This window comes from Oncorhynchus kisutch, unplaced genomic scaffold (assembly GCF_002021735.2).
Source record: "Oncorhynchus kisutch isolate 150728-3 unplaced genomic scaffold, Okis_V2 Okis06b-Okis10b_hom, whole genome shotgun sequence".
Taxonomy (NCBI): domain Eukaryota; kingdom Metazoa; phylum Chordata; class Actinopteri; order Salmoniformes; family Salmonidae; genus Oncorhynchus; species Oncorhynchus kisutch.
In genome coordinates, this window is record NW_022261983.1 from 8,462,384 (window position 1) to 8,478,270 (window position 15,887).

At 42.3% G+C, this 15,887-nt stretch overlaps 1 protein-coding gene and 1 long non-coding RNA gene across 6 annotated transcripts in view; one reads left to right on the plus strand and one right to left on the minus strand.

Moving 5' to 3' along the window:
• Positions 1 to 2,560: 2,560 nt before the first annotated feature.
• LOC116359898 (uncharacterized) lies at positions 2,561 to 3,876 on the plus strand. Its single transcript, XR_004206799.1, has 2 exons — positions 2,561 to 3,055; positions 3,501 to 3,876. It is a non-coding gene; the product is annotated as an uncharacterized LOC116359898 (long non-coding RNA).
• A 168-nt stretch (positions 3,877 to 4,044) lies between these two features.
• LOC109881876 (guanine nucleotide-binding protein G(o) subunit alpha) overlaps positions 4,045 to 15,887 on the minus strand; it is a 43,762-nt gene continuing 31,919 nt past the window's right edge. For 3 of the 5 annotated variants that reach the window (XM_031813796.1, XM_031813797.1, XM_031813795.1), the window contains 5 exons: positions 14,676 to 14,805; positions 14,279 to 14,350; positions 10,890 to 10,977; positions 5,275 to 5,437; positions 4,045 to 4,393 (listed from right to left, as the gene is read on the minus strand). In XM_031813796.1, the coding sequence (XP_031669656.1) occupies positions 4,183 to 4,393; positions 5,275 to 5,437; positions 10,890 to 10,977; positions 14,279 to 14,350; positions 14,676 to 14,805 (664 nt within the window). In that variant the 3' untranslated portion in view covers positions 4,045 to 4,182. The remainder of the gene's footprint in view (positions 4,394 to 5,274; positions 5,438 to 10,889; positions 10,978 to 14,278; positions 14,351 to 14,675; positions 14,806 to 15,887) is intronic. The other 2 variants (XM_031813799.1, XM_031813800.1) reach the window with 2 other exon arrangements.

Here is a 15,887-nt window from a genome sequence, read left to right on the forward strand (position 1 = left end):
GCCTTATTGCAAACGGGATGCATGATTTGGAATATTTGTATTATGTACAGACTTCCTTCTTTTCACTATGTCATTTATGTTAGTATTGTGGAGGAAGTACAATGCTGTTGATCCATCCTCAGTTTTCACCGATCACAGCCATTGAACTCTGTAACTTTTATTTAGGAAGGATGCCTGTATCTTTGTAGTGACTTCACCATGCTCAAAGGGATATTCAATGTCTACTTAGTTTTTGTGCCCTTATGTGCCTTTCTCTGGGAGGCATTGGAAAACCTTGCTTTGTGGTTGAATCTGTTTGAAATTCACTGCTCAACTAAGGGACCTTACAGATAATTGTATGTGTGGGGTTTAGTGTGGGGTACAGTCATAATTGAAATAACGTTAAACATTATTATTGCAGAGTGAGTCCATGCAACAGAAGCCATTTTTTTACTCCTGAATTTATTTAGGCTTGCCATACCAAAGGAGTTGAATACTTATTGAAACAAGACATTTGAGCTTTTCATTTGTAATTCATTTGTAATTAACTTTGACATGATGGGGTATTGTGTGTAGGCTAGTGACACAAAACCTCAGTCAATTTAACACAACAAGATGTGGAAAAAGTGAAGTGGTGTGAATACTTTCTGAAGGCACTGTAAGTCATTTCCACTTATACTATATGTTAGCCATGAACAGAGACCTGTTGAGGGTGTTGACCCAGATTGTACCCTCAGCTCAGTGCAAAAAAGTAGGCCTGCCAATCACAACTTCTGCTGGGGTCCAGACCAAATAAGGAGAATATTGTTACACTGAAGTGATTGTGTGTGTGATGTTGTACATTGTCCACATGGTGGCAGACTACTGTGTATGACTCACATTTCCAGAAGTAAATTATTCCCAAATGTATGCGTTATTCCACACAGAAGATGTATAGAATAAAACAACTATATGAACATGCACCATACATTTGTGAAACCTAAAATTAATATTAGACAAAACAGAGAATAGTTTATACTACAATTGAAAAAACTCCAACTGAGAAATCTATTTCTTTTTAAAGGTTTACTGTAGGCCAGGTAGGCTATATGCTAAACTTCACAGTGGGTTTCCAATCAAATAAAAACATAACATTAATAAATACACTGCTCAAAAAAATAAAGGGACACTTAAACAACACAATGTAACTCTAAGTCAATCACCCTTCTGTGAAATCAAACTGTCCTCTTAGGAAGCAACACTGATTGACAATAAATTTCACATGCTGTTGTGCAAATGGAATAGACAACAGGTGGACATTATAGGCATTTAGCAAGACACCCCCAATAAAGGAGTGGTTCTGCAGGTGGGGACCACAGACCACTTCTCAGTTCCTATGCTTCCTGGCTGATGTTTTGGTCACTTTTGAATGCTGGCGGTGCTTTCACTCTAGTGGTAGCATGAGACGGAGTCTACAACCCACACAAGTGGCTCAGGTAGTGCAGCTCATCCAGGATGGTACATCAATGCGAGATGTGGCAAGAAGGTTTGCTGTGTCTGTCAGCGTAGTGTCCAGAGCATGGAGGCTCTACCAGGAGACAGGCCAGTACATCAGGAGACGTGGAGGAGACCGTAGGAGGGCAACAACCCAGCAGGACCACTACCTCCGCCTTTGTGCAAGAAGGAGCACTGCCAGAGCCCTGCAAAATGACCTCCAGCAGGCCACAAATGTGCATGTGTCTGCTCAAATGGTCAGAAACAGACTCCATGGGGGTGGTATGAGGGCCCGACGTCCACAGGTGGGGGTTGTGCTTACAGCCCAACACCGTGCAGGACGTTTGGCATTTGCCAGAGAACACCAAGATTGGCAAATTCGCCACTGGCGCCCTGTGCTCTTCACAGATGAAAGCAGGTTCACACTGAGCACATGTGACAGACGTGACAGTCTGGAGACGCCCGTTCCCCAGACCTGAATCCAATTGAGCACATCTGGGACATCATGTCTCGCTCCATCCACCAATGCCACGTTGCACCACAGACTGTCCAGGAGTTGGCGGATGCTTTAGTCCAGGTCTGGGAGGAGATCCCTCAGGAGACCATACGCCACCTCATCAGGAGCATGCCCAGGTGTTGTAGGGAGGTCATACAGGCACATGGAGGCCACACACACTACTGAGCCTCATTTTGACTTGTTTAAAGGATATTACATCAAAGTTGGATCAGTCTGTAGGGTGGTTTTCCACTTTAATTTTGAGTGTGACTCCAAATCCAGACCTCCATGGGTTGATAAATTTGATTTCCATTGATAATCGTTGTGATTTTGTTGTCAGCACATTCAACTATGTAAAGAAAAAAGTATTTAATAAGAATATTTCATTCATTCAGATCTAGGATGTATTATTTTAGTGTTCCCTTTATATTTTTGAGCAGCATTGTGAATTGTAAACCTTGTAAATCGTCAGAAAATTAAAGTGGTTAAAGTGTTTTGATGTGTGCAGAACCTGACGTTACTACTCTTCAGCAGTTTTATAAACAAATAGATTCGCTTAATCTAAATTAAACGTCAGATCATGTCTGACACCACCCCCTTCAGACTCCACAAGCCTACGTCCCTGGCTCTCCAACGCGTAAAACGGATCAATCCACACAAGATTATATCAAGCGGAATATGAATCACCCACTCTTTCGTAGCCTAGTTGACGAAATTTAAATACGATCACGAGGTCACTATATAAGAGAGGACAGTAAGAAAAAAACATATACCAAGTTGTCATTGGGGTGAAGTTATAGGGAGAAAGGAGCGCAAGAACGAGAACTTCACACAGTGTTCGACATGGAGAGGTCCGTTAAACTTGCTTTAGTAATTGTAGCTATTTCCATGCTGGTTTCTTGCAACCCAACCGAAGCATGGTACAAGCAAGTTTCTGGCCCAAGCTACTACTCGGTGGGCAGAGCATCGGGTTTGCTGTCCGGGATCCGGAGATCACCATATGTTAGGAGGTCCGAGACCGATTCGGTGGCGGACAGCAGAGAGTCTACGGTGAACAGCATCCTCTCGGAACCGAGCAGTCGACTGAATTCGGTCCTTAAATCTATGGTAAGAGGCTATATTTGACATTACTTATGTCCAATTGAGCAATGCGCATTGGAAACAGGCACTTCCTGTGGTGCGTAAAAGTGCTTAAAGGTGCGTAAAAGTTAATCATTGCTCAGGCCACAAGAATAATCAAAAGTAGTGCAATTATGTTTTTTTTGGTAGACTATTATATTTCAAACAGTTTTGACACCCTGAAACTGGGTCATCATGAAGGAGCTGTCCATTCAGCACCAGCGCACCACCAAGTAGCCTACAGCCTTATTATACAGTCAAGTTTGGACTAGATTAGAAAAGGACATATTATAATCAGTTTAAAGTCAAATTGTTATTTTCAAAATCCACATTTTGGGGAAATGAATCTCAAACAGCCACAGGTCTTGAACATCAACGAACTTTCTCGTTAATGTTGCATTATGTTGATTAAAATGTCTTGTTTTTTTTCTAGGCTATTTGTATCAAAGATATCACACCGAATCTGCAGAGCTGCGAACTTGTTCAGGATGGCTCAAGGTTATTTCAATGTAAAGCAGACGTGTTCGTATCGCTCGACTCATTGGACTGTGTGGAAGCATGATCAGCACCGCGAACGTCGATGGACTGATAATGTTCGATGGAACCGAATGTTTCTTATTTTCACAAATATGGCACAAATGTTGGGTGAATGTCTGTTTTAGCATACTGCCATGCGCAGTCTGACTACTACTTCCCCTAACGGGTAATAGCCAATTTGTCTGTTAAATCATATTATGTAATGCATAGCAATGTACATATGTATTAATTTCTTTGTTTAATGAATAAATACATCTTATATTGCACTCAAATGATTTTGCTCTATAGGTCAAAATTCATCCTGCTTCACACATTTGTACAATTCTCACCCAGACACCTATTTGTATGTAAATGTTTTAAGACACATTTTAGTCAACTCAAATAGGTCATAATGCAAACCACTCAAGCTTGGCATACATCTGCCACTATCTTAAAATAATTCTCAAAGACCAGTAGGCATGTACATTATTTTATTGAATTAAAACACGTCAACACCAACATGATTATTGAAAAAAATTCCAAATGAGGAATGTCCATCCATATTAGTAAATATTAAATTCTATAAAAACAAATATCCATCAATAAAATCTAGAAAGTCTTATAGCAACGAGACCGCCTCCAAGTTCTCCTTGACGATGGTGTCCATGACGACGTGGAAGACCACCCGTACGTTGTGGGTGTCCGTGGCGGTGGTGTAGTGGTGGAAGACAAGGTTGTTGGGGGTCCTGTTGCATGCCACAAACATGGCAGTGATGTGACGCGAGGCAGCATCCACGTCCCAGTCGGCTCCTGTATAAGGGGACGTAGCAGAAAAGTCCCCTCAGTTGAGTGACAATTGGTTAGTATACAAGTATTCAAGTTCAATCTCCCACAACTGCCTGATGGGCCCATGTTTAAGTGAATGTAGTTTTTTGTGCTGTGATCATTTGGCTAATAAGGGGGCATCAAAAAAATAAAAAGCTGGTGTTACAAATTCTCTGGCAAATATATTTTCTCAGTCCACCCCTGTCCATCTCTATAGGCTCGTAGCTTATTCCATATCATCATCATCAACTCCATCACTCGATTACAAAGACTGACTCTGGTACAAGAGTGCTATAAGGAAACATGTTTAGTAGCAATCATGCGTCAATGGGGTTTGCTGTCCTAAAATTGAAAAAACGGTGAGTGTCTGCTGAGCCTTGCTCCTAGATTTTTTTAAATGTAAAGGACTCACAGTATTAGTTAGGTGTGTGCATGTTTCAAAATCATGGACAAATTTAAAGGTTTGAAAAAATCCAGTGTCCGGAGATAAATGTCTCATTTAGGCATGAACTGAAACTCAGTGAACAAGTGAAATTATGTTCCGTGACAAGTTCACGCAAAATAACTTGGTTCTTATAGAGTGGAAAAACAGAGAGAACAACCCAACTGAATCACCTCCATTTTAATTACCACACCTCCAGTTCTGAGGGATGAGAGTGAAATATATAAGACTGTTACTGAGCCCTGAGGACCAGAGAGGCTGTGTATAAGTGAGGTGTTATCAGCCTGCCATGATAACCCTCCTGGCAAGACATTCTGGCTCCTGAGTGGCTGTGTCTGAAATGGTGCCGTATAGACCTCTGGTCAGAAGTAGTGCACCATGTAGAGAATAGGGTGCACTTTAAACCCCAGCCATTGTCTTGTACCTTGATACTCCCATTGGGAATGCTATGAGTAGGATTCCCCTCATGCTGCAGGGGAAAGTGCAGTAGTTCCAGTCTAAAGAATGTGGCAGCGTAAACCGGAATGTGGATACTGGATGTATGTTGGAGGGGGATTCCCATAGGAAACACAGTAACACAGAAATGCCTGCAAAGAAGGGATTATCCATATGGAGAAACCAGTCCCAGCTTTAAAATGACATGCAGCTTATAGCCTTTCTAAACACTATAAATGTATAACGTATGTCATGCTCTATAAAGGGTTCATACAAGTGGCATAACTGTGTGACAACCACCAGTGTCAAATATACCATGACCCACTGTTAAATATTACACACCTGTGCTTTATAAAAGGGTGGCAGAAGCACAGCTTAATAAATCATTAAATTGAGGCTTCACAAAGCATTTATAACCTTGTCATGCATCTTGGTAGAGCATTGCAATGTCAGGATAGTGGGTTTGAGTCGCGGGACCAGCCATATGTTAAAATGTATGAACGCATGACTAAGTCGCTTTGGATAAAAACGTCTCAATGGCAAAATTATTATATTTCACTAAAACACTTCTAGGACGGCCCAACCGTTTTCCCTCTTGGGTGCAAAGCCGATATTGACCTCGACATTCTGCAAAATGGCACAGGCTCTAAAGTCCTGTCATGCACAGAAAATGTTAGTAAAGTCTTTTAAACCCATTTCAAATTTGCCTAATTCAGATTTTTTTTTGTCTTTCCAAATTCCGCAATTTTGTCCTGGTTTTCCCTTTGTTTTTTTCTCACACTTTAATACAAAACATTGGACTGCTTAAAACAATGCTAAAACCGAATCAGGGGGGAAATTTTGAGCTCTAAAATATAGAATCATAAAACCAGACATATACAGTGCCTTCGGAAAGTATTCAGACCCCTTGACTTTCCACATTTTGGTAGGTTACATCTTTATTCAAAAATGTATGTGTTTCCCCCCCCCCCCCCCCCTGATCAATACACACAGACAAACCAAAACAGGATTTTAGAAATGTTTGCTAACACTCCCACTTTCTCTTGTTTTATTTAATAGGGTTTTGGCACCTCTCAACACTCCTCATTATCACCATCTATGCACGCATCCACTCTCACACATCCCATTGTTACTTGGATATAGATGACTTTATTTAATAAATATATGTTTGTTATTTCTGTCATGATGTTGGCCTGTTGGGGGAGGTTTATGACCCCAATAAATACCTTTCCCCTTTTTCCCCTCTCTACCGATGTGACTATTGAAAATCCCTTTGTTAACATCAAATGGTGGGATACGGAACCCTATTTGGGTAATCTAACCAGTTGAAAATATGCGTTGGTACTTAATGAATATGATGTCAGATCAGTTGGCGTCTGAGACATTATTACTGATGATAGGACGACAAACTATCAGATTCACATGGAATTGTTGTGCAATTTATATGTTTAAATATGAAATGTAATTTTAGCTCCTAAGTGAGAGAAATGGTTTTCATGAGTGAACTATGCTCAACTCAGTGGCCCCGCCCATATGAAGACATCGGTTGTAAACTATGAAACACGGCCCTCTCTCCCAACCCTATAGAAGCCCCTTTACGAAAATGTAACCTCCTGTTCCAAGAACGTGAGGACTTGCGGTCCCCGCGTTAAAAATAACAAGGTCACCTACAGAACTAAGCCAACCTCAGCGTGAGCTCTGGTTGAACGACTAGAACATAACGAAATTAGCATCGAATTTCAATGTGAAGATGACGGTCAACACGCCGAAAGGATGAAATTCTACTATACCAGCCAGAATATAGCATGAGCTTAAGTATGGCAACTTGGTATGAACTTTGAACTCTTATTCACTAAAGAAGTGATACCCTCTCCGTCCGCTAAACGTGGGCTAGGAGAGGACGGACAGAGTATCCATTCACCATTAGACATTCTTCAGAGGATCAGAGAACCATGCTGGACCACCCCGCCTTCTATCTAGGACCAATCTACCGAAGCACAGCTCAGAGTAAATATTTATTGCATTTTCCTTTTTCAAATGGGTGGTTATAGAATGCATAAGACACTGTATTTGCGATAGCATAGCTGCCTACAGCCCGATAAGAACAAAGGGAGAAGCTATGTCTCTAAGTCTTCCCACTCTTTCACTCAAACCCAACCCCCTTTCTTTGTGTAACCAGCCGTCGTATCCGTTCCTTCCGCCAGAGACGTTTTCCTTGACATAATTTGCAATCAATGTATGATCAATTCTGTGTAGATGTAATTCTGTGTGATTATTTAGGTATTTAGTAAATAATAATTTAAACAAATTTTGTATTGCTGATTCAACTTGTTAGCCAGGGTTCGTGAAGATAACCAATAATTTACAACTTTCAGATTAGACAAAAAAAGTGACGATTAAATTGACTGCTATTGAGGTAAAGATGACCAGGTCTTTAAAAAGAGTTTATTCGTAAGATAACAGCTCTATAAATATTATTTAGTGGTGCCCCGAGCCAGTTCGTAACAGGTTTGACGCGACAAGCTTGGCACACCTGTATTTGGGATGTTTCTCCCACTCTTCTCTGCAGATCCTCTTAACCTCTGTCGGGTTGGATGGGGAGCTTTGTTACACAGCTATTTTCAGATCTCTCCAGAGATGTTCGATGGGATTCAAGTCTGGGCTCTGGCTGTGCAACTCAAGGACATTGAGACTTGTCTCGAAGCCACTACTGCGTTGTCTTGGCTGTGTGCTTAGGCTCGTTGTCCTGTTGGAAGGTGAACCTTGGCCCACGTCTGAGGTCCTGAGCGCTCTGGAGCAGGATTTCATTAAGGATCTCTGTACTTTGCTCTGTTCATCCATGCCTCGATCCTGACTAGTTTCCCAGTCCCTGCCGCTGATAAACAATCCCACAGTATGACGCTGCCACCACCATGCTTCACCGTAGGGATAGTGCCAGGTTTCCTCCAGACGTGACGCTTGGCATTCAGGCCAAAGAGTTCAATATTTGTTTCATCAGACCAGAGAATCTTGTTTCTCATGCCTTTTGGCTAACTCCCAAGTGATTTTTACTGAGGAGTGGCTGCCGTCTGGCCACTACCATAAAGGCCTAATTGGTGGAGTTCTGCAGAGGTGGTTGTCCTTCTGGAATCTTCTCCCATCTCCACAGAGTAACTCCAGAGTAACTCCGGAGCAACTCTGGAGCTCTGTCAGTGGGACTATCGGGTTCTTGGTCACCTCCCTGGCCAAGGCCCTTCTCCCGATTGCTCAGTTTGGCCAGGCAGTCAGTTTTAGGAAGAGTCTTGGTGGTTCAAAAAATGTTCCATTTAAAAAAAATGAAGACCACTGTGCTCTTGGGGACCTTTAAATGGTGCAGAAATGTTTTGGTTCTCTTCCCCAGATCTGTGCCGCGACACAATCCTGTCTCAGAGCTCTACAAACAAGTCCTTCAACCTCATGGCTAGGATTTGCTCTGACATGAACTGTCAACTGTGGGACCTTATATAGAAGGTGTGTGCCTTTAATTCATGTCCAATGAATTTAATTTACCACAGGTGGACTACAATCAAGTTGTAGAAACATCAAGGATGATCAATGGAAACAGGATGGACTTGAGCTCAATTTCAAGTCTCATAGTAAAAGGATCTGAACATTTGTGTAAATAGTTATTCATTTTTAAAAGAATGTGCAAACATTTCTAAAAACCTGTTTTGCCTTGTCATTATGGGGTACTGTGTGTGGATTGATGAGGAATATATTTATTTTAATCCAGTTTAGAATAAGCCTGTAACATAAAATGTGGAATAAGTCTACTTTCAAATGCACTGAATAGCCACCAGGATCCATATTGACCATACAGTTGAAGTCGGAAGTTTACATACACTTAGGTTGGAGTCATTAAAACTCATTTTTCAACCACTCCACAAATTTCTTGTTAATTAACAAACTATAGTTTTGGCAAGTCGGTTAGGACATCTACTTCGTGCATGACAGTAATTTTCCAACAATTGTATACAGACAGATTATTTTGCTGTGTCACAATTAAAGTGGGTCACACTAGGTTGACTGTGCCTTTAAACAGCTTGGAAAATTTCCCTGAAATGATGTCATGGCTTTAGAAGCTTTGGACAGGCTAATTGACATCATTTGAGTCAATTGGAGGTGTACCTATGGATGTATTTCAAGGCCTATCTTCAAACTCAGTGCCTCTTTGCTTGACATCATGGGAAAATCAAAAGAAATCAGCCAAGACCTCAAAAACACCTGAAGGTACCACGTTCATTTGTACAAACAATTAGTATGCAAGTATAATCACCATGGGACCACGCAGCAGTCATAACGCTCAGGAAGGCGACACGTTCTGTCTCCTAGAGAGACTTTTGCACGAAAAGTGCAAATTAATCCTAGAACAGCAAAGGACTTTGTGAGGATGCTGGAGGAAACGGGTACAAAAGCATCTATATCCACAGTAATATGAGTCCTATATCGACATAACCTAGAAGGCCACTCAGCAAGGAAGAAACCACTGCTCCAAAACCGCCATAAAAAAAAGCCGGACTACGGTTTGCAACTGCACAAGAGAACAGAGATCATACTTTTTGGAGAAATGTCCTCTGGTCTGATGAAACAAAAATAGAACTGTTTGGCCATAATGACCCTCATTATGTTTGGAGGGAAAAGGGGGAGGCTTGCAAGCCTAAAAACACCATCCCAACCGTGAAGCACCGGGGGTGGCAGCATCATGTTGTGGGGGTGCTTTGCTGCAGGAGGGACTGGTGCACTTCACAAAATAGATGGCATCATGACGAAGGAAAAAATATGTGGATATATTGAAGCAACATCTTAAGACATCAGTCAGGAAGTTAAAGCTTGGTCGCAAATGGGTCTTCCAAATGGACAATGACCCCAAACATACTTCCAAAGTTGTAGCAAAATGGCTTAAGGACAACAAAGTCAAGGTATTGGAGTGGCCATCACAAAGCCCTGACCTCAAACCCATAGAAAATGTGTGGGCAGAACTGAAAAGGTGTGTGCGAGCAAGGAGGCCTACAAACCTGACTCAGTTACACCAGCTCTGTCAGGAGGAATGGGCCAAAATTCACCCAACTTATTGTGGGAAGCTTGTGGAAGGCTACCCGAAACGTTTGACCCAAGTTAAACAATTTAAAGGCAATGCTACCAAATACTAATTGAGTGAATGTAAACTTCTGACCCACTGGGAATGTGATATAAGAAAAAAAAGCTGAAATAAATAATTCTCTCTATTGTTATTCTGACATGTCACATTCTTAAAATAAAGTGGTGATCCTAACTGACCTAAGACAGGGAATTTTTACAAGGATTAAATGTCAGGAATTGTGAAAACTGAGTTTAAATGTATTTGGCTAAGGTGTATGCAAACTTCAACTGTACCCGAAGAATACACACGTGAAGAGGTCATTTTATTCTCTTCACAGCTTTATCTAAAAGGTGTTCGCTAAATCAGCATAGGAATAAAACAGATTGATTATTTTAGGAATAATACAAAAGGCATAATTCCTTTGACAAGTACAATTCCACGTTTTTTGGATTGACTGACTTGGACACAGCAAAAACTCACTAGAATTGATACCAATATTATTTTACCTTTGTAACTAGGGAAGTAGAGTCGCAAATGCCTTCCTGAGTTTAAGATCTTCTCCTGGAAGAGGTCACTTTTGTTCATTAACAGAATCTGAAAAAGATTTGATTACCATACAAAAATACATAATTCTGATAGACTAGAGCTTCATTGCGCAAGCATAAATGGCTAAATCAATGTCAACATTTGAACAATTTGAGGACAAAGATAATAAAATCAATAAAGCTGCATTTCTAAAAGTTCTGAAAGTAAACCTTTAAAAACACTATCCCATACATTCCTTCTACTGTGTCACTCCTGACCTATACCAACTCACGACACACAATATCTTCCTAGAAGAGAACCAAAAACACTGATGTAGTTTTTCAATTCAGGGTCCACAGCTGGTGTCAAACCTGTGAAAAGCACAGTAACAAATAAACAGTGCATTCAGAAAGTATTCAGACCTCTTCCCTTTACCCACCGTTACGTTAAAGCCTTATTCTAAAAGGATTTTAAAGGTTTTATCCTCCATCTACACACTACCCCATAATGACAAACTGAACAGGTTTAGAAATGTTACATATTTATAAAAACAAAAAATATTAAATTATTCAGAGCCTTTGCTATGAGACTCGAAATTGAGCTCAGGTACATCCTGTTTCCATTGATCATCCTTGAGGTGTTTCTACAATGTGATTGGAGTCCACCTGTGGTAAATTCAATTGATTGGACATGATTTGGAAAGGCACACATCGGTCTTTATAAAAAGGTCCCACAGTTGACAGTTCAAGTCAGAGCAAAAGCCAAGCCATGAGGTCGAAGACAGAATTGTGTTGAGGTACAGATCTAGGGAAGGGTACCAAAACATTTCTGCAGCATTGAAGGTCCCCAAGAACAGTGGCCTCCATCATTAAATGGAAGGAGTTAAGAACCACCAAGACTGTTCCTAGAACTGGCCGCCCGGCCAAACTGAGCAATCAGGCGAGGAGGGCCTTGGTCAGGGAGGTGACCGAGAACCAGTTGGTCATTCTGACAGAGCTCCAGAGTTCCTTTGTGGAGATGGGAGAACCTTCCAGAAGAGCAACCATCTCTGCACCACTCCGCAATCAGGCCTTTATGGTAGAGTGGCCAGACGGAAGCCACTCCTCAGTGAAAGGCACATGACAGCCCACTAGGAGTTTGCCAAAAGGCTCCTAAAGGACTATCAGACCAAGATCCTCTGGTCTGATGAACCAATATTGAACTCTTTGGCCTGAAAGCCAAGCATCATGTCTGGAGAAAACCTTGCACCATCCCTACGGTGAAGCATGGTTGTGGCAGAATCATGCTGTGAGGATGGTTTTCAGTGGCAGGGACTGGGAGACTAGTCAGGATCGAGGAAAAGATGAACAGATCAAAGTACAGAGATCCTTGATGAAATCCTGAGCGCTCTGGAGCAGGTTCTCAGACTGGGGCCAAGGTTCACCTTTCAACAGGACAACGAGCCTAAGCACACAGCCAAGACAACGCAGGAGTGGCTTCAGTACAATGTACTGTGAATGTTCTTGAGTGGCCCAGCCAGAGCCTGGGCTTGAACCCGATCGAACATCTCTGGAGAGACCTGGAAATAGCTGTGACAGAGCTTGAGAGGATCTGCAGAGAATAAAATGGGAGAAACTCCCCAAATACAGGTGTGCAAAGCTTGCAGAGTCATACACAAGAAGATTGGAGGCTGTGATCACTGCCAAAGGTGCTTAAACAAAGTCCTGAGTAAAGGGTCTGAATACTTATGTAAATGTGATTTCAGTTTATTTTGAATACATTTGCAAAAATGTATAAATGTATAAGGGACATTTTCAGCTTCTAGGAATTGTGTACAGATCCTTGCAACATGGGGCCGCGCATCATCATGCCGAAACGTGAGGTGATGGCGGCAGATGAATGGCACAACAATGGGATCAGGATCTCGTCATGGTATCTGTGCATTCAAATTGCCATCGATAAAATGCAATTGTCTTTGTTGTCTATAGCTTTTGCCTGCTCATACCATAAACCCACCACCACCATAGGGCACTGTTCACAACATTGACATCAGCAAACGCTCGCCCACACAATGCCATACACGTGGTTTGCAGTTGAGGCTGGTTGGACGCACTGCCAAATTCTATAACGTTGGAGTTGGCTTATGGTAGAAAAATGAACATTCAATTCTCTGGCAACAGCTCTGGTGGATATTCCTGCCATCAGCATGCCAATTGCACACTCGATCAAAACTTGAGACATCTGTGGCATCACGTTGTGTGACAAAACTGCACTTTTTAGAGTGGCCTTTTATTGTCCACAGCACAAGACGCACGTGTATAATGATCATGCTGTTTAATCAGCTTCTTGGATATGCCATACCTGTGGATGGATTATCTTGGTAAAGGAGATATGTACACAGCATATGAGAGAAAAGCTTTTTGTGCACATGGAACATTTCTGGGATTTTTTATTTCAGTTCATGAAACTTGGGACCAACACTTTACATGTTGCGTTTATATTTTTGAGTGTAATTAACGACAGAAAACACTCGATGACTGAAAACTGATTATGACTCACACATCCACAGTCCAAACGTCTTTTAAAACCTTTTACAGTCTAAACGAGACAAATTAAAACAAGCTCGTTACACGCTTTTTATAAACAGTCCTCCCGGCCTCAGAGCTGAATTGAGATCACCTCAATTATGACCCTTGTGTGGTAATTGCCTGTGTCTGAGGCAATTAGAGGCAGTTGTGCCGACTGCGGCTGGCTGGGCAGAGGTGGTTAGCAGGAGGCACTCTGGGGACTCCATGGGCTTTAATTACATCCACTGGGTTGCCCTCAGCAGGTCACAGCGTTGTGCTTTTATTTAACCTTTATTTATACAGCTCAGTCAATTAAACACCATGATGCGATGGCGACATGTTTGAACGCTGTGGAAAGTTCAGAAGGAGCCGTGTCATGTGGAACAGAAAGGCCTCTCGGACGTGTAGAATAAGGAATCACGTCAGCTCCATGTGATATGCCTGAACCTGGCCCTGGGCTCTGCCACACCGCATAGACAGCCCCAACATCACGCACGTGACATTGGGAGTACAGGAAGATGTTTCCTATAAAACCACATATTTTCTCCCCAGAATTGAAATAAGGTAAGAATTGGGTGGTAGGCTAATCTGATGCTAGATCTGTCAACAAGGGCAACTTCTACCTGCAGCTGAATGTGGATAACTGGAAGTGGCCAGAGGAGAAACCATCACTAAGGTGGAAAAAGTCATTTGTAACCTTGAGTGTGTAATGGTTTTACTTAAGAGTGACAATGTTTGGGAAAGGCAATCAGTTCGGAGGACTGTGTTATGGCAGACATTTGTTAAGTAGGTGTTGTCAGACAATCTCCATGTGAAAAACTTACCAATGAGGTACTCCTGAAAACTATGTTGGTGCAGATGGAGGTAAAGAGTTCAAGGCTCTCTTGTAGCCGGTTCTAAGAGGGAGAAAGAGAGAACAGAGAGAGATTTGAACAGAGCGAGCAAGACAGATAAAAGGGGGGGGGGGGGGGGGGGTTTAAGAAAATCAATGATACTGGACATAAAAGATCTAAACAAAGTTTCACTCAATCTGTCAGATACTACTTCAAATATTAGATGATACCATACACAGCTTTAGGCCATTCTACTGGTGTGTTATTGTTCTGACGTAGAAAAGGTACTGTAGGGTACACAACATCCCCCTCTACATTCTAATCAAAGCTGAGACTGAACAGCTCCAACTCTCTTACCTTCTGCTAAATGGTATCTACTATCTATTACCATAGAACGGTCCTCCGTCAGGGTCATGTCGTAGTCACTGAGCGCCACAACAAACAGCACGGCCCGGACACAGTCAAAGTAGCTGAGCCACTTCCTCCTCTTGGTCCGCTGGCCGCCCACATCATACATCCTGTAGGTAGGCAGACAGACAACTTTATTCACAACTTAGAGACATGGAGGTGACAAAACAAATTAACAGGCTACAGCTTCTGGTGTCAATCATTTAATTTCCAAAGACTTGTAAAATATGTACACCACCCTCCACGGGGGATATTGTAAGTTTGAGGTTGAAAAGGTTGAAAGCACTGAAGCAAAAACACCATAAATAGTGTATGAACAATGGACAGACTTCATGTAACTGATGTAAAGCTGAAGAAAGATTTGACAGATTGGTACAGTCACTTGGGGAGAGAGTTATTGGCAGCAGTGGCCAGATGCAACATGTGGTAAGAAAAATAATATTTATTTAATGTCAAATCAAATCAAATTTATTTATATAGCCCTTCGTACATCAGCTGATATCTCAAAGTGCTGTACAGAAACCCAGCCTAAAACCCCAAACAGCAAGCAATGCAGGTGTAGAAGCACGGTGGCTAGGAAAAACTCCCTAGAAAGGCCAATACCTAGGAAGAAACCTAGAGAGGAACCAGGCTATGTGGGGTGGCCAGTCCTCTTCTGGCTGTGCCGGTTGGAGATTATAACAGAACATGGCCAAGATGTTCAAATGTTCATAAATGACCAGCATGGTCGAATAATAATAAGGCAGAACAGTTGAAACTGGAGCAGCAGCACAGTCAGGTGGAAGTTGAAACTGGAGCAGCAGCATGGCCAGGTGGACTGGGGACAGCAAGGAGTCATCATGTCAGGTAGTCCTGGGGCATGGTCCTAGGGCTCAGGTCAGTTGAAACTGGAACAGCAGCATGGCCAGGTGGACTGGGGTCAGCAAGGAGTCATCATGTCAGGTAGTCCTGGGGCATGGTCCTAGGGCTCAGGTCCTCCGAGAGAGAGAGAAAGAGAGAAGGAGAGAATTAGAGAACGCACACTTAGATTCACACAGGACACCGAATAGGACAGGAGAAGTACTCCAGATATAACAAACTGACCCTAGCCCCCCGACACACAAACTACTGCAGCATAAATACTGGAGGCTGAGACAGGAGGGGTCAGCAGACACTGTGGCCCCATCCGAGGACACCCCCGGACAGGGCCAAA